General features: G+C 47.5%; 1 protein-coding gene across 1 annotated transcript in view; it reads right to left on the bottom strand.

The window, feature by feature from the left end:
* LOC119436147 (maestro heat-like repeat-containing protein family member 1) overlaps positions 1 to 19,247 on the bottom strand; it is a 267,656-nt gene that overhangs the window by 79,718 nt on the left and 168,691 nt on the right. Inside the window, exons 26-28 of the mRNA XM_037702909.2 lie at positions 9,228 to 9,380; positions 5,068 to 5,222; positions 4,189 to 4,354 (exon numbers count right to left, since the gene is read on the bottom strand). Coding sequence (XP_037558837.1) covers positions 4,189 to 4,354; positions 5,068 to 5,222; positions 9,228 to 9,380 — 474 coding nt within the window. The remainder of the gene's footprint in view (positions 1 to 4,188; positions 4,355 to 5,067; positions 5,223 to 9,227; positions 9,381 to 19,247) is intronic.

Genomic DNA, 19,247 nt, shown 5'->3' with positions numbered 1-19,247 from the left:
CACACAATAGTGCCGACGTCTCAGCCACGCGGATAAAATGGCAGTGAACCCTTCTCTATTTTCTAGTCACATGTTGACCTTGCACGCTGCGGCAGCAGCGCAGAGGGAAGCAGCGGCGGAGGCACAGTCGGGCCAACGAAACTGCCACGCCCGCAAACGCTCGCTTCCCGATAACGGCAGAAAACGAAACTTCAGGGGGCGGCTAAAATAAGCTGGCGCCAGCACGGCGGCGGGCGCGCACGGAGATGTGCGCACGGAGTCGAAGGTGAGAGAGCTACGAGGGAGTTGAGAGGGAGGGCGAGGGGAGCCACCGAAGCGGCGGAGTTGACGCGGCCAAATCCGCTTCCCTGGCGCACCCTCCTCCCTCACCTTCGACGGTCTCCGCGCGCACCTGTGTGCCGGCGCCGCCCGCTCGCTCCCTGAAGCTTCGTTTTCTGTCGTTATCGGGAAGCGACCGTTAGCCGGCGTGGGCAGTTTCGTGGCCCGCGCTTGCTATGCGCTTGCGCGCCGCGATATTTCACGACTCGCACCGTTCATGCATCGTGCTATGGTGCACGAATACTTCAAAAATACGTCCTTTTAATTCCAACAAATTTTCGGGCCCCTTCGAGTTCGAATTATCGAGATTCGACAGTAGTTTTAATTGTGTTTCGATGATACAAACTTCGGCTAATACGAATATTTTTCGTGACCCCGTGAGATTCGTATCATTGAGCTTTTACTGTATACAGTAAAATCTCAGTGATACGAATCTCGCGGGGTCGCGTGAAATATTCGTATCACCCGAAATTTGTATCATCAAAACATACACAAAATCAAGAAAAAATGAATTTATTTTTACCAGAAAAGATTCCTAATAGTGGAACCCCATTGATACCTTCCTCGATGCTGCGTTTTCCCGGCTGCTACGTCGCATTTTCGCGGTCCCGACCTAAATCTCATTGACTTCCTCGTACAGTCGAATATCGATAATTCGAATGCGAAGGAGCCCAAAAATTTGTTCGAATTAAAAGAAGGACTTGTTTTTAATTATTCGTGCACCATAGCACGATGCACGAACGGTGCGAGTCGTGAAATATCACGGTGCACAAGAGCATAGCGAGCGAGGGCCACGAAACTGCCCACGCCGGCCAACGCTGGCTTCCCAATAACAGCAGAACACGAAACTTTAGAGTGCGGGCGGCGCCGGCGCGGCGACGGGCGCACGCAGAGACCATGGAAGGTGAGGGAGGAGGGCGGCAGGGAAGTGGATTTGGCCTCGGCAACTTCGCCGCTTCGGTGGCAGTGGCTTCGGTGGCTCCCCTCGCCCTCCCTCTCGACTCCCTCGTAGCTCCCTCACCTTCAACTGTCACCGCACGCCCGCCGGGGTGCCGGCGCCGCCGCTCCAGCGGGCCTGGCGCCAGCTCCCTGAAGTTTCGTTTTCTGCCGTTATCGGGAAGCGGGCGTTTGCCGGCGTGGGCAATTTTGTTGGCCGGATTGGGACTTTGCTGCTGCTTCCCTCTGCGCCGCAGCCGCAGCGTGCAAGGTTAACACGCGACTAGAAAATAGAGGAAGCGTAACGAAGAAGGGTTCACTGCCATTTTATCCGCGTGGTTGAGATGTTGGCACGTACACGCGTGTTCTGGCGCAACGCAGAAACGGCGACCTTGCCATTTGAGAGAGGGTAAAATTTCCGGCGCAATATTTTTTTGCTTTCTTTTTAATTTTTTTTTGTTCGCGCGCGGCATTGAGGGGTCTCTTCTAAGCTTTTACGTATGGCGGTGCCGGAGCAATGCCGGTTGGAGGCGCCGCTGCGTGATTTGGCGCACTGCTGAGAGCATTGTCGGTGCATGGTATGTTAGAATTAACCGTCGCAAATGCTTTCGCGTTCGATTTACCGAGCATTTTTGCACAGCCGCGTCTGTGCCGGTCGCTCCGCTGGCTCGGCCGCTGCCGCTGTTGATCATGTGTTCGTATAATCCGCAGCGGTGCGGCAACCATGTTCGGAACAGCCGATTTTTTTCGTATTGTAAGCAATGTATTTCGGCCGAGAATGTTAGGAATTCGTATCACTGGGGTTTTACTGTATAACGAGTTATTGAGTAGAACAAAGTAAATCTAAAGTTTGGTTGGTCATGCTTTCTTTCAATGGCGTATTCCTCTGGTATGACGAAACTGAAAATACAGGATCTGACATGGCGGCGGCTATAGCTAAGCAAATGTTTCTTTGCACGTGGCTAAATATGTGCATTGTGGTAGCAAAAATGTCAAATATAATCGCTGACCGTTTTTTCAGACACCTGATTTTTTGGACCTGCACGCTTATTTGGATTTCACTGCAACACCTCTACTAAATCCAATGTATAACGGCAATCGAAATTAGGGGTGCCATACGGCACGCCGCTCGATTTTTCTGACATTTTTCACATGCATGATGCTGCAAACATGAAGGAGACTGACTGGCACCTTCGCGCTTGTGAAGAGGGAGCCAATGGCGACAGCCGAAGTGGACAGTCCACTAGGTGGACTCTTACAGAATACCCCCCTTGGCTAGGCCTAGTGGCCTAGGCAGTACAGCTATGACAAAAATTTAGCAATGGCTGGCGGAGTGGCTGCTGATAAGCTGTTGCAAGAAGCTCACTGTCAATATGATCGCGCCCATAGACCTCATCAGCGATTGAGCCTTAAGCCCAAACTGTATGAGAGCGATTTTATGCGCAACGACGATGAGTGATGAAACGGCCCATCGGGCAAACAGATCGCTCGTTCTTGTCGCTCGATCACTTGCTTCTGGAAATCTAGAATTTGTCGCTTGTTGCCCGGAAGTGCTATGAGCGACTAGACAATAGCGCAAAGCTGGAACAGGATGTACATCAATCAAGTACTACCGATTGTCGCACAGAACAAGCAAACGACTAAATTTTGATATGTGCGAGGATAAGGACCTAGTGCAAGACCTTTAGAAGTATTTATGCTGCTCTTTACAGTAAAACACATCAACTTAAATTAATAAAGCACGCTTCAGGCCAGTTTCAGTGCGTACTTGCTGCCCTCATACCGGCAACACCGGGGAGACGTCGCTCAAAGTTGTAGCTGACGTGCGGTATGACTTGTAGGCGACGAGCGAATGCAACAGCGATCTCCATCGCGTCGCTTGTCACTGTCGCGCGCAAGATAACTTGTATGCGGTTTATACTTTATACTGCATGCACGGGTTAGAATGATGGCTGTAGTAGCATAGTTCTGGCACTTGTGCGGCTTCCTCCCACCTCCGCAATATCGGCCGGCGACTGTATTCAGCAAGAGAAACTTGAAATAGCACATACTGGATGCATTTGCACAGTTTGGCCAGCGGCTTGGTTTGGTTGGACCGCAGCTGGGAAGCCAATGTGCAGATCCCACGAGATCACAACAATTGCAGGGTTTCACGTCAGCGACAATGCAAATCATGTGGATGTAATTGTTCTTTTGCCACATATCAGTATGGCAAGCGGTGAACGGGCCGTAATATATGCAGGACACCGCTTGCTAGCCTGTCAGAGGCATTGTGCATTGCTTTCGCAAAGATCTGATAGGAAATTTTTTTTGCCGATATTTGCATTATAAAAATTATGGGGTTTTACGCGCCAAAACCATGATCTGATTATGAGGCACGCCGCAGTGGGGGACTCCGGAAATTTGAACCACCTGGGGTTCTTTAACGTGCACCTAAATCTAGATATTTGCATTATGCTTATAACAAATGCTAGAAACAAATATCAGATATAACAGACATATTCACGTCAGTTGTAGCTTTGTTATATTCAGGTTAGACTGGTCAGCCTGTGAAGCAATGAAGCTATAATGATAAGCATTACCCACAAAATCAATTTAATAACTTAACTCCTAAGGAAATAATATCACAGCTGATTTGCATAAATGGCTAATAACATGATCATGACTCATGACCATGTTATGATCATGCATCATGATAACATGACTCATGATCACAGATTTCTGAGAAAATTTGAAGATAGGCGTAAGACAAGAATTAGCATCCCCCACCCGCCTTTGTCCCACTTTTCGTGCCATTTACATTTTCAACGAGACGTTCACCAGGAAACTAAAATGAAGCTCAAGGTATAAATAAGACTGCTTTTCTTTACTTTCCGAGATTGTATACTAGCTTGTAACATGCTTTCTTAACTGCCTCAATAGAAAGGTACCCACTGCAAGCACGTCCCTAACGGCCACTCTGATGGTGCCTCTTTGGCTTTTGGGGTCTGGCTGAAATTCTGTAGCTCCCTGGTTGTCCAGCATTTCCAGCAGGTGGTTCACAATACTCGAACCCATGGCAGCATCTTTGGCCAGTGCTGACCAACACTCGCATACCTGTCTGTGAACACAATATTGCAATAGAGCAAATTGAAATGCATACTGAAGGAAAGTACTGAAAATAGAAAAAAGGAATGCAAAAAAACAAAAAACAAATTTCCTTGTCATGCAATTTCCATGCAGCTGCAAAAAACCGAGGGTGTGATTTCAGCTATGGGTTGAATCAATAAACTACAATTAACTCTTTTTCGTCACTGCATACCATTCAGTGCCGCTTCTTTACAAATACATGTTACCAACACTGCAACTTTTCTGCAGCATCAAAGACTTTAGTGAGGGCATTGGCGGTGCAATGCCTGAGTCATGCACACACAGGCCCAACCAAAACTACAGAAAGAATGAAGACCTGCAATGCAGGCTCAACTTAAAACTGCACACACAGGAAGTGTATCCCATGCATGTGGCAAGGCTACTCATGAAGAGGGTTACTTTGTCCTAGCATTTGTGCAGTTCTTAGATCTGTCCCAGTCTATCTGAGGCAGTAGGTGTAACATTGGCACAAGCATGGGGAATGTCAAAAAAGGAATTCTTACCCCTTCCCGCATTGGCTCTTTGTATTAAGTTAGGCTGCTGTCATTACATTTTAAGTAAACCTGTCAAAATGCATGCACATTGAATGGTGTCCTAAGAAATTTTGAATACAGTAGTTACTTAATAAAGCAACTTAGTTGTAACAAGGGTTCACTGTAACTTGAGTAAAGACACAGGACATACTTGTCATAAGGTAACGGATAGGTCAGGAGGGCATTCACAACAAGGTTCGAGTGGTGTCGTGCCAAAGTTCTGACCACTTCAAGGGCCTCAGACTGTGTCTGGGGGCAATGGACATGCGTGAGCTGTTGGTGCAGGCTCTCAACAAGGTGGGCCACCTGCAATGTTAGAAAACCTCGCTGAGTATGAGATAACTAAAAAATTCATAGACTCCTTACACTACACTTGAGAGAGATGTCTATCAGCGCGCAACAATTATTGTCCGAGATAGAGTCCCACAAAATACTCGCATGAAGGTCCTCCTTAGATTTTCATGATACACACGAGAAGGAATGTTAGCGAGAATCACCGAAACACGCACACCATGAGAGCTCTCAATGTTTATCGTCCTACAAACTGCAGAAATGCAAGTAACCCATGGAAAGTTCATTCGCAGATTATGTACAGCCAATATTTAGTGCACGTGCCTGGTGCCCAACACAACTGCACAAGGACTGCACACCCATTCACTACACACGCACACCAGAATTTAATACGCGACGCACCATGAAGGTCACCGTTACTTGACAGTACTGCTTCTTAGGAACCGCAACGGTAACAGCAGAATTCTGTGATCGGTGAAGTGGCCATTGAGATGATACAACGAGCATGCAATCGATGCAACTCGACAACAGCAGCGATAGCAGCAGAGAAAACAGTGACGGAAAGCTAGTAGAAGATGCAGTACAGTAATTTTGTTTGATTTAGGAATCTGAAGCTTGAGGAATTCTGAAATTTTATATTTTCCCAGTGCACCTCGGCAGCGTGGAGAGCAGATGCCTTCCTCCTCTCTTCCCATGTGAGGAGCCAGATGGCTTCCCCACTGGCAGCGTGACCCTCTCGCAAACCGGTCGCAAACAAACTGTCACATGGCCACAGAGCCCCGCACCCATTGGAAAGAGTAAAAGAGCAAGGAGCAAGATAGGACTGCGACAGTTGAAGAGAGACAACCGCTCAGAACATGAATCGAGATAACCCCGCTGATGGAAAGACTGCCTATCGTACTGGTTAAAACAAGCCATGTTTTTCTCATTAAACGGGAATTTATATTTGTAATTCTTCCCTAGACGTCGCTTTCGCTTTCACTGTGTTGCTGGAGGAGGGACTTACCTTTTATAGGGGCAGATCGAAAAATTCTGCTTACAAATTATCCACGCGCTTTTTGAAGTAACCACTGCAGGTGTAAACACTAACGAGGGTGAGCATTTCGTTGCACCATAAAAAACTAGGTCCTTAAAAATCGGTGGCTAGTCCCTTTAAGTCAATTTGACCATGGCAGGGTTGTAAAATTGGTCTAAATTATCTAAGTTCAGATTAAAGGAAGTGTTTACAAAATGTGGGAATGTTTTAGGGTGTTGAACATGCTCAAATTAAATAATGCTTCATATTTATCAGGAGTTGAGTTAATAGTAGTCTGCACTAGTATAAAATCATTGAACAGCACAAGTTCCAACCAATAAAATTAAGGACAGCACAAATAGTGCTCAATTACAAAAAAAAAAAAACAGTAGACAATTAAACAATTCATGCTATGAAGTCATGGTTCATAGCATGGATCTACATATGACCCAGCATTCTTTGTCATGGCTAGACGCTGAATGCTTATGTGCTAGGTAACGATTTTAAGGTATCAAAAACTAAAATTGCATTGTAGGTGTAGAAAAGCCCAGGCATAAACTTACCAAAAGCCATACTTTTAATAAAAATATGTACTTGCTAATGTTGAATTAAAATAAAACCAGGAAATGCAATACAGCCAAACCTGTTTTAAAGAAGTCACATCTGACATGAAAATTTCGTTAGATCCTATATTTGTTACTATATATTTGTTACATGCTGATATTGGCAAGAAACATTTTAAACTTACTTCGTTATACAAAGTAAATTTGAATATCAATGGCATATCTCGAATCTCATAATTTGTTATATGTATATCTATGTTAATCATATCAAGGTTTGACTGCATTGCAATTTAACGAAGGAATTAGCTAGTGAGGCATGCTGAAGTTGCCCTACCAGGTGGTTAGGCACATTTGGCATCACAAAAAAAAAAAAAAATAGTTTTGACTTATCCAATTAATGAAACACAGTAGGCAACAAAATATACAAAGCTCACTGATTGGCTAACTTGCTCACAAGCATAAAGTACTTGTAACATAATACAAGAAAATACTCATTTCAGTAGCAATGGTTTTACAACTAGGCAAACAACCCGGGAAAAAGAAAAGAAAATTATAAGCAATGCATATTGAAAGAATGTTTTGTTTCAAAACCTTAAAACTCTGCTTGTAATAATTAGAAACCACCTACAATTGACAATGTGTCCAAGATTACGCAAGGAAAGTCTGAGGTGCAGCATTGCTGTTAGGAACAATAAGGGGAACCAAGGGCCATAGTTACAACCATATGGAGAAAACAGACAATGAAGCCAGAGGAAGCACAGGGGAAATCAACTGTTGTGTTTAATTGATACATAGAAATATTAAGGTAAAGAGAAATAATAGTGGATGTAAAGACAACCTTCTGCAGGTGGGAGCCAAACCTACATCATAATACAGAAAGGTAAGGCATGCAGACACTGACACCAGAGGAGAAAAGTGGACAACACGGACGCTGACTGTCAACTGAGGGAAGCACTGAGGCAAAAAAAGAAAGACACAAAACTCATCTGCGCATGCTCTAGAACGGTCGCACCACGTGTAAATCGGGTACACGTGCCGGTCTACGTGAGATAACAGTTAAGGCATTTGATCTCTTCCTTATGTAAGGTAATCGAAGGCTGACTCACGAAATGCACTTCCACTATTATTGATATCCTTACCAACTAACTCAGCTTTCTGTCGTTCAAGCCTACATCTTCTGCATTAAGGGGAGATGTGCCTCAGAGAGCCTTTGAACTGCCAGCATCATGTAGTAGTAAGTGAGCTTAGGAGCAGGCAACTGGCCAATCAAGACTGCTGAAGTTGAGGCCCTCGCTATGCAATGAATGAGATCAACAGGGATCCATGGGGTGTGATATTTTTGTTAACAGATATGCAATGTGTCGTTTTAAAGGGCATCACGTCACAAATCTTTCCAAACAAAAAGTTTGTAACCTTTTAAGGTGCCAATTCATTCTCTTGATTAAAAACTTGCATTCACTGCATTTCTTACATCTACAAAATCATAAAAAGAGTGGAGCTGGAGATTAAATTAAGAATTTTACATTCTTCAGTGAGTTTTGTGAAGTTTACTGAATGTGGATTCCATGTGAAAGCTTACTGGAACATCAGATATGAGAACATCAACTATTTCTTGTCTAGCAGACTTGAAAAGCCTCTAGCCAGCCATTTGAACACTAAGCATGGTGCATAATGTTGTGAAAAATAATGAAAGAAGTTAACCCGCCACATACAACGACATACTGACAGCAAGTTAAAAGACTCAACCGTCTATCTTCCCACTTATTTTACTGAAACATTTTGCGTATATTATTGAAACTTGCAGCACAATTCCAATCAGAAGTGTTTTAAGATGTATGCGACACATTTTAAATATAATTGCTTTCGTTGACGCTTTTGCTCTTGATGCCTTATCTTGGCATAAACAATCGTGTACACAGCGTCTGAAAGGGTCAAAGGCGTCTTTTACAAGTGAAGTTAATGCTGCCCTGCTACACCCTCGTGATCTTTCCTTTGCTTTCATCTTTCCTACTGTGCTTGAAGCCGCACTGCCATGTCTATGCGAAACAATGCACGCCATGCCCTGCGTATCATTACACTGAGCTTTGGTACCAGCATGGCCTCCAAGATTGGTAGTATCATGTGTTTATAACCTCACTGAAGCATGATCACACCTTTTAGTAGAACCAGTCATGCTTGTAATGTAACCATCAGCAACACCTCCTAGTTAAAATTACCTAATATTCTACATTTGATCTTTCAAACATTTTTAACATTATTTAAAAGAGGGCATAGATAAATTTTAGACTTCTGAATGAGGATAATTAATATGAAGTCATATTACCAGAACTTGACTGCATTCAACATTTTTCAAATGTTATCCAGTGTTATCTAGTGTAGCACTCCATGAATTTCACATCTAATTCTCAGTTTGAGCAACATACTTAAACAGACAATGCGTACTTCAGCTCGCAGCTCAGCACCACGCAGCTGCAGCAGGCCAGAAAGCACATGGGCTGCACCAGAGGAACTACTTGACACTGGATCCTTGAGACCTTGAAGGAGTGTCTCGGCTAATGAAAGAAGCTGAATCGATGGCACCTTCTTCGCCAGTGTCTGCGTGCAGCACATAGCAACAACAAAGTGAGTCAAGGTTGACCATTTGAAGAAATAAATAAAAGGCAAGCACCTTGAGAAGTCAGTGTCCCAAGAGAAAGTGAGTACAGCTGTGGAAAACAAAATGACATTTAATATGACTGAAAATTATTTTAATACAATCAAGCCCAAATACAACAAACACCTCTACTGCACAAAATGTGTTTACTATATTAGAAGTTCATTATAATTGGACATGCCCTCAATATTATAGATAATGAACTGAACAAGATGCAGAAGAGACTCTTTATTCCCCAAAATCATGGGCACTGCACTTACAGGCAGAAATCAGTGATTGTAATCCGTTTCAGTGTTTTTTTTCAATACAATTAAATCTTATTTGATAAACGTGAACAATGAATTTCCATGAACTGTTTGGAGACGTAGCCAAAGGCTAGTAATGGGTTTCAGTAATATCTTCAGAAATGTCTGATGTTTTGAGGGACACATACACAAGCTGTTTTGAGACACACACACTGCATTCCCCACAGATTAGAAAAAAACAAAAAAAAACAACAGAACTCATCTCCCAATGACTGTCGATGGTAATGTGAATAGCATTCGAGCAGTGTAGAGAGAGACCCTATTCCGGAAGTAATGTTTATTTAACATGTTTAGTGGTAATTCTGAAACTTCCGTTGCTTCGGCTATATGCCACATACTCTGATATCGCCTCACTTTGCTATAGCAGCACTTGCCAAGGTCACCCATGAGCACGGTGGCATGACACCGAAAGTACGAGACCAATGCAGTGATGATGAAATGACGAAAGAATGATATCGATAGAACGACAAAGGCAGTATAACGACAACAGCATGACAACAATTAGATGTCAATTCTTAAATTATGAGATGGTGTAACGATTCCAGCGTGACAACGACAACATGAGGACAATGACATGACTTTAGGGCAACTATGATTGGATGACAGTATAACGGCAACCAGATGACAAACTTGAAATGACAACAGCACGACCACGACCGCATGACGATGACGGTAGGAAAACATATGCACGATTGCGTCTGCCTGACGATGACGCAATGATGACGATGACATGAAAACGACGGCATATGATTGAATGACACAAGATGATTACAATAGAATGCCGAACAAGGAATGACGTCGATGGATCGATGAAGGTGGTATGATGACGACTTGACGACGATGGTGAAATGCCAGCCTGACAACGATGGCATGATGACAACGGTATGACGACTGTGTTACGACGATGGCGTGATGACAATCGGGTATCGAAGTTATGATGACGACAATGTAATGACCTCAACGGCATCACCACAGTATGACAACGAATGCATGGCGACTACTCTATGACGACGACACAATGACGATGTGGCGTGAGGATAATGAGGTGAGGATTTTATGATAACAATGTTGTGATGACTACTGTATCACGAAGCCTGTGTGACGAAGATGGTGTGACGAAGGCATGAATGATGAGAATTGGATAACGAAGCTGGAGTGACCACAACGGAATGACCACGACAGCATCACGACGGTGGTATGACATCGAATGCAAGACGACTGTATGACAACAATGATGTGATGACGATGGCACGACGAGGGTTCGATGAAAATGCTGTAATGCTGACGATATAAAATGCTGTAATGCTGACGATATAACAACTGTCACGACAACATCCCAACCACGAGCACACACCTAGTGGTGAAACTTAGAAAACTTGGGCCACTGGGTTGGCGTAGATGGCGTGATGACGACAGCATGAGAGTCGGATCATGATGGCATCACAATGGCAGTGTGACAAGGAATGCGGGACAAGTGTATGACGAAAATGGCATCACAACGACGGCATGATAAGAATCAGATGACAAAACTGGAATCATGACGATGCAATCACCAGGACAGCATCACGACCACGAGCCCATACCTAGCGGCCCAAGCTATTAGACATACTTAGGCCACTAAGTCAGGGTAGGTGTGACAACGACGGTATGATGAGAAGAACAGGGGTAGGACTGCCCAAAGTCATTTTGGAGCAATTTTTGGAGCAAGTAAAATAACGTTCTGGAGCAGTTTGACGCAGACAAAATTCCATTTTGGAGAAGTTTGGAGTAGAGTAAATTTCATTTTAGAGCAGTTTGGAGCAGGCCAATCTGAATTTTGGTGGTATAGAATATGGCAGCGCACTTCAAAACCACGATGAAATAGAGAATAAACCAATACAAAGCGCGTACTAGAAGCACGCTTTGTAGCTATAGCATACTAGAATATGGAAGAGTGGGTCGAGCAGCGGCATGGTGAATGTTTTCCTTTAAAGACAAAAACATCAGTGGAACTACAATCGAACTCCCGTGCCGACGTTCATGATGGCAGCGGAAAATGTTCTCAAATTATGTGTCCAATCGATGCGTTAACATAATTTCTGGGTCATGATACATCACCGCAGACCCAGAGAGCCGCAATCAACCCTGGGCTGGTATAACGTAAAACTATTCCAATCTGTTTTTATTGTGATAGCAATCATATTGTCACCTGTAGTAGTGGGAACAGGGCAAGCGCAGAGGCACAAGAAAGAAGTGCGCATGCTAACGGCCCCGTTCAATAGTTCGCTCTCACCACCGTTTTCTCCAGAGCCCAGCTGCTCTTAATAAACATCGTCAGCCCCCCTTTGAAGGCACGTGGCAAAGTGGTGGAGGTGCTGGGTACTTCTCACTCATGCCGCAGACTCCTCCTGGGAGAGGAAGCACCAACCCTGTGTTAGTTGATACTCCCGTCCATCGGACCAGCCGCAGGATTCGGGGACTGCCTCCGGAAGACACCGCAGCGCTTCAGACTACCCCAACAGTTATGGAACGTGCAATGACAAACCGGTACACACTTAAGAATCCACTAGTGCCGAAGTCGTTCCATGTCGACGTCTTCGAAGACTGAATGACCGACTTCGAGCGCGTCGCCGAATACAACGAATGGGACGACGCAACAGTTATGGAACGTGCAATGACAAACCGGTACACACTTAGGAATCCACTAGTGCCGAAGTCGTTCCATGTCGACGTCTTCGAAGACTGGATGACCGACTTCGAGCGCGTCGCCGAATACAATTAATGGGACGACGCGACTAAACGTAGGAATGTATACTTTTGCCTGGAGGACGGTGCGCGTACATGGTTTCAAAACCGCGAGGAGCAACTGACGTCGTGGCGCGAGTTCCGCCGTCATTCTACTAGACACCTACGCCCGTCCTGATCGCCGCGAACGAGCCGAATGAGCAATATGACGCACCACTTCAGACGAGCAGACCCTGGAATGACCGAAGACAAGAAGTTGCGTCACCTGATGCGAGGGGTGAAGGAGCAGCTTTTCACTGGTTTGGTGCGCAATCCTCCGAAGACTGTCGCCGAATTTCTATCCGAGGTTGTCAGTATGGAGAAGATGCTTCAGCAGCGCTCTAACTTTTACGAGAGGCAAGTGAACGCGACTACGGACATGTCCAGGGCCATCGGAAGCCACAATGACAACCTTCGAGACCTCATCCGCACCGTTGTGCGCGAAGAGACTCTGAAGGTTTACGGCACCCCACAAGCCACGGTGAGCTCCATTGCGAGTGTTATAAGAGATGAAGTGCACCAAGCGCTCCGGTCCACCGTTCCTTTTGCTAACACCGTGCCTGCACCTTCTATACGCCACCGTGTGACCTACGCAGAAGTCTTCAGACAGCCTGCTTCGTCCCCGCCGCTGTTTGTTCAGGCCGCTCATCCGGTTGCACTCCCACCAGCCCAACCAGTGCCGTACATCGAAGCACGACGCACGCCTCCACTGTTACCCCATGCCACTCCTCCGGTTGTGCTTCCGCAAGAGCAACCAGTACATTACGCCGACGATCGACGCATGTCCCCTCGGAAGTCAGACGTTTGGCGCACTCTGGATCGCCGTCCTCTGTGCTTCCACTGTGGTGAGGCAGATCATTTGTACCACCAGTGCCCATACCGACGCCTCGGGTTGCGGGGCTTTTCCACCTACTCGCCGCCACCCCAACTGGGCCAACGACCTCGGGACATTGAAGGTTATTTGGCTAAGCAACGCATGCCACCGCCTACCGGGCGGCAGTCACGTTCGCTGTCGCCAAGGCGATTTTCACCATCGCCCCAGCAGTATTCGAGCGGACGGTCGCGAAGTCCCCGCCGGGAAAACTAACTACAGCGACCTTTGGGGGCTAGGCCGCTGGCAGTCGACGCGCTGAAGACCTCTGATCGACGCGAGTAACGAAGGGTACCGGTCCGACATCAACTGCAGCTGAACGGAATGACTGGCTTTCGCTCGACATACCGGGGGTGATCGACGGTTATGCGGTTAGGGCTTTAGTGGATACCGGAGCGGACTATTCTATATTAAGCGGGAAGATGGCGACGTTTCTAAAGAAAGTAATTAACCATTGGTATGGCTCGCAGTTTCGTACGGCTGGCAGTCACGTCGTTACTCCACTGGGAACCTGCATGACAAGAGTTCGGATTCGAGGATCGACATTCGTGGCGAGTTGCCTTGTCCTATGCGAATGCTCCCGCGACGTCATTCTCAGAGTTTACTTCCTGCAGGAATACGACGCTGTTATTGACTTACGGGGCGGTGTAGTCACCTTCTCAGCCGACCAAGCAATCGACACAAACGACGATAAAAAACGTGACGACGCGCTTCGTGTTTCCGCCGAAAGTGTTACGCTTCCTCCATGAGCCAGTGTTCTAGTCGAAGTGATGTGCAGTGGAATGCGCGAAGGTGAGTGGTCGCAGAAATTAACTTAGCGCATCTACTGACACAAGGTGTTTGTGTGGCCAGGAGTGTGCTACAGCTTCGTGACGGCCGATCTAAGTTGCTAGTCACCAACTTTAGTAACGAGCATCGACACCTCTTTCGCGGTAGTTCGATAGCGTTTGCTGAAGAAATACACATGTTGCTGAATGTTTTGCCCCTGAACCAGTGAGGATGGCTGACAAGTCACTGGGCAACGTCGACATTAATTCAGAGTTATCTAACGACAAGCGGGCAGCACTGCACGAGCTCTTGCTTGAATTCAGGGCATGCTTCGCAAGCTCGTCTAAGGTACGCCAGACTTCAGTTACAAGGCACAGGATCATCACATGCGACGACGCACGGCCGATATGCCAGCAGCCCTACCGCGTGTCAGCAAAAAAACGTGAAGCGATTCGTACGCAAGTACAAGAGATGCTTGACCACGGCGTGATCTAACCCTCCAACAGATCATGGACGTCTCCAGTCGTTCTTGTCAAAAAGAAAGACAGAACGCCACGGTTTTGCGTCGACATCCTGGAAGCTCAACAACGTAACTGAAAAGGATGTGTACCCACTGCCACGTATCGACGACTCGTTAGATAGACTGCGGCGTGCCCAGTATTTTTCGTCACTCGATTTGAAAAGTGGATACTGGCAGATTGAGGTAGACGAACGAGGCCGCGAAAAAACTGCCTTTGTGACTCCTGACGGCCTTTACGAATTTCGACTGCTCCCTTTCGGTTTGTAGTCAGCCCCAGCAACATTCCAGCGAATCATGGATACTGTCCTCGCTGGATCGAACTGGCAGACTTGCCTTGTGTATCTTGACGACGTATAGTTGTCTTTTCTGGAACATTTGAACAACATCTTTATCGCCTGCGGCATGTGCTAGAAGCGCTCCGATCGGCTGATCTCACGCTTAAACCAGAAAAGCGCCACTTCGGTTATGAAGAGCTCCAGTTTCTCGGACACGTAGTAAGTGCCAAAGGAGTTCGACCCAATCCTGACAAGTTTGCCACTGTAGCAGCTTTTCCCCCTCCTGCCGACAAGGCCGTCCGACGCTTCCTAGGCTTGTGTGCGTATTATCGCCTCTTCATTGACAACTTCTCGAAGATTGCGGACCCCCTGACTCGCCTTACCAGGTATGACAAGCCATTTGCCTGGACGAATGAGCAACAGGTGGCCTTCGCTGAACTACGACAACGCATGCAGTGAGCACCCGTCCTGGCACATTTCGACGAAGAGGCTGACACCGAGGTGCATACTGACACCAGTAACATCGGCCTTGGCGCAGTACTCGTCCAATGTCAAGACGGCATTAAAAGAGTAATAGCTTATGCTCGCCGTTCGCTGTCCCGTGCCGAGGCGAACTACTCTATTACAGAAAAAGAGTGTCTCGCGGTCGTCTGGGCGATCACAAAGTTTCGCCCTTATCTCTACGGCCGTCCCTTCAAAGTGGTGACAGACCACCATGCTCTATGTTGGTTGGCGAACATACGCGATCCTTCAGGACGGCTGGCACGGTGGAGCTTGCAGCTACAGGAATTTGACGTCACTATAGTTTATAAGTCTGGCCGCAAGCACGAAGACGCCGACACGTTGTCGCGTGCTCCCGCCGAATCTGTCAGTCGACAGTCAGAGGACGACGACGGCTTCCTGGGCGCCCTTACTACGTCGGACTTGGTCAGATGCAGCATGACGACGCTGAAATTCGACCTCTCATCGACCACTTAGAGGGCCGTCAAACAACCATACCACACCACCTCTGTCGCGTCTTGACGTCCTTCTGTCTACGACACAATGTGCTGTACAAGAAGAATGCCCGCCCGAATGACTGAGCCTACCTTCTGGTAGTTCCCAAAGACTTGCGGGACGATATTCTTATTTTCGCTTGCCATGACGAGCCCACATCTGGCCACCTCGGCTCCTCACGAACGCTTGCTAGAGTGCGCGAGATGTATTACTGGCCCGGGCTTTCGGCAAGCGTCTAACAGTATGTTAAAGGCTGCCGTGAATGTCAGCGACGAAAGTTACCACCCCTGAAGCCCGCCAGGTTATTGCAACCCATCAAACCACCCCATAAGCCATTCGACCAAGTCGGCTTGGACATTCTTGGGCCTTTTCCTCTGTCAACCGACGGCAACAAGTGGGTGATTGTTGCCACTGACTATTTAACCCGCTATGCCGAGACAGAGGTGCTCCCACGAGCCACGGCTTCTGAGGTAGTGCACTTCTTCATGTGTGATAATGTATGGCGTCATGGTGCCCCATCCACTGTAATCACAGACAGAGGAACGGCGTTCATGGCACAGCTCATGGACGAAATTTTTCAACTAAGCAACACCAGGCATCGAAAGACGACCGCTTACCATCCGCAGTCCAACGACCTTACGAAGCGATTAAACAAGACCATAACAGACATGATCTCTATGTAGATCGACATCCAACACAAAACATGGGATCGTATTCTGCATGTGACCTTCGCATGTAATACCGCCATACAAGAAACAATGCGCTTCACACAATTTTGCCTTGTCTACGGCCACGAAGTACAGACGATGCTGGACGCTATGCTTCCGTGCCACGACGCCGAGCACCTAACTACTGACACCGAAGAATTTGCTCAGTGCGCTGAGGAGGCTCGCCAGCTCGCGCGGCTGCACATCGGTGAGCAGCAACACGCAGGTGCACGGCGCTATAACACCTGTCACCGGCAAGTGCTCTACAATCCCGGAGACCAAGTGTTGGTGTGGACCCCTGTTCGCCACCGTGGCCTTTGTGAAAAGTTGCGCAGCCGGTGTTTTGGCCCATACAAAGTGCTGCGCCGCATTAGTGACTTGAACTATGAAGTCGTTCCAGACAGTGCGGCACAAACACGGCGTAGACAACCACCTAGCCCTGACATAGTTCACGTCGTACACATGAAGCCCTACGTTGCACGTTTGTGACTTTTACGCTGCCATTTGCACCTAATGCGCTTACCTCTGTTTCTAGAGAGGTAGAGAATTGTTTCTAGCTATGCTGCTGTAGCTCTCACTGTATTTTGTGTGCGAGCATCTTCATTGAGAGCGTTTTCTTTCTTTTTTCTTCCTTTCCCACACCACTTCTTGAGCATCGAGCTGATGCTCTTTCCGAGGATGGGGGGAAATGTCACCTGTAGTAGTGGGAACAGGGCAAGTGCAGAGGCACAAGAAGAAAGAAGTGTGCATGCTAACCGCCCCACTCAATAGTTCGCTCTCGCCGCTGTTTTCTCCAGAGCCCAGCTGCTCTCAATAAACGTCGTCAGCCCCCCTTTGAAGGCGCATCTCTGCCGTCGTCGTCGCCATGATGTTCCATATAAAGTCCAAGGGCGATAACATCGTCACCGTGCACCTATGCTATATGTGCAAGTGAAATTGTGCGAGGGTGAGCCGACGATGGCAGCTCAATCTCGCGCACGCAAGGGAGGAAAGCGGGGAGGAAGCGCACAGTCGTTTGGTCGTGCGCAAGGCACCGTATGGGGAATAGAAAGAGGGCGAGGGGGGGATGCTTCGGCAGATGCTGCATATGGCGCGACAGCACGGGCCCTATCTTGAAAGCGGTCTGCGATGGGGACAGAGTGCGAGTGCTCATAGCTTCGTGCGCATTGTGTTTTCGCCGCTTAGTTCGCGTTGAAGCGAGAGGCAGCGTGAAGGTCAATTCATTCACTGCTGCTACCACGCTTCCTCACTCCAGCGTTTAGACAGAGAGTTTCCGCAGTCATCGAGTGATATGTGTTCAGGTTTGCTTGTGCGTGCGTGACACCATGCTTGTTAATTAAGATAGTAAGCCAATGTTTACAAGTTTATACGGCTGATAAAACTCCTATCCTTACTTCATATAGCTGTCCACTAATGTGCTATTGCAATCGATGCCTTGCTGTTTGGGTGAAACTGCAACGTTTTTATTCCAAATCTGCCATTAGCCCTTTGCGATATGTCAAAATGGCTCAGGCCTCGCCCATATGGGCATAAAAACAGATTTGAATATTTTTACAGTATACTGGCCCTGTGGATAGAGACGCCCGCCTGCTGAACCCGCTGCAGCACGCGCCTCCCTATCGTAGTCGACGACATTCTTCGTTCTTGCTCGACCAATCACAAGCTCACCACTGCGTACCATCCACAGACAAACGGCCTTACTGAACGCCTCAACCGTACTCTCACAGATATGCTTGCTATGTACGTGTCTGAGGACCACCGTGACTGGGACATTAACTTGCCTTTTGTGACCTTCGTCTACAACTCTTCTCGTCACGACACAGCTGGCTACTCACCTTTTTATCTATTCGCCTACGACCCACCATTGCCTATGGACACCATACTTCATATTCACGCAGACACATCCTCTGCCTATGCTCGTGATGCTCTTGCCCGTGCTGACATCGACCGTCAGGTTGCCCGCGATCGCTTGTCGGCTTCACAGGTCAGTCAAAAATGTCTCTATGACCGCCGACACCAGGAGGTGAATTTCCCTCCAGGATCGCTCGTCTTGCTGTGGTTCCCGTCACGTCGCGTTGGCCTATGCGAAAAACTCCTCTCCCGTTATGCTGGCCCTTACCGCGTCGTACACAAAGTCACTAATGTGACCTATGAAATCGCTCTGCTAAATCCTAAGTCGGCCTCCGCAACAATCGCGAGTGACACAGTCCATGTCTTGCGCCTTAAACCGTACCACTCTCGGCCCGGGCCCTAATTGCACCGGGACGGTGCTTCTGCTGCCGGCGGGCAATGTCATGAGCGGCGATTCTGTGGTCGGTGCTTGGACGATGACGACGACGACGGCGTGGCTTTCTGGTGTGCACGTGCTCTCCTGAACAATTGCTGTAGCGTTGTGCGCCTTACCTTGCAAATATATCCATTGTATATATATTCTCCCCGTAACAATATCTAGTTCGCTCGCAGTGCTCTCAGGCTACTTTTCATTGTTTTGCGCCTCAACTAGGGAGCGCCGTGACGCACGGCCCAATCAACCGCAATCTAGTACCCTCTAAACACAGCCGCCCTGGCCGTTCCGACAGCAGCGACAACAGCCAGGAGTGGCCG

Source organism: Dermacentor silvarum, chromosome 1 (assembly GCF_013339745.2).
Source record: "Dermacentor silvarum isolate Dsil-2018 chromosome 1, BIME_Dsil_1.4, whole genome shotgun sequence".
Taxonomy (NCBI): Eukaryota; Metazoa; Arthropoda; class Arachnida; order Ixodida; family Ixodidae; genus Dermacentor; species Dermacentor silvarum.
The sequence above is the reverse complement of the archived record's forward strand: the minus strand, read 5'-3'. Positions and strand labels throughout refer to the sequence as shown.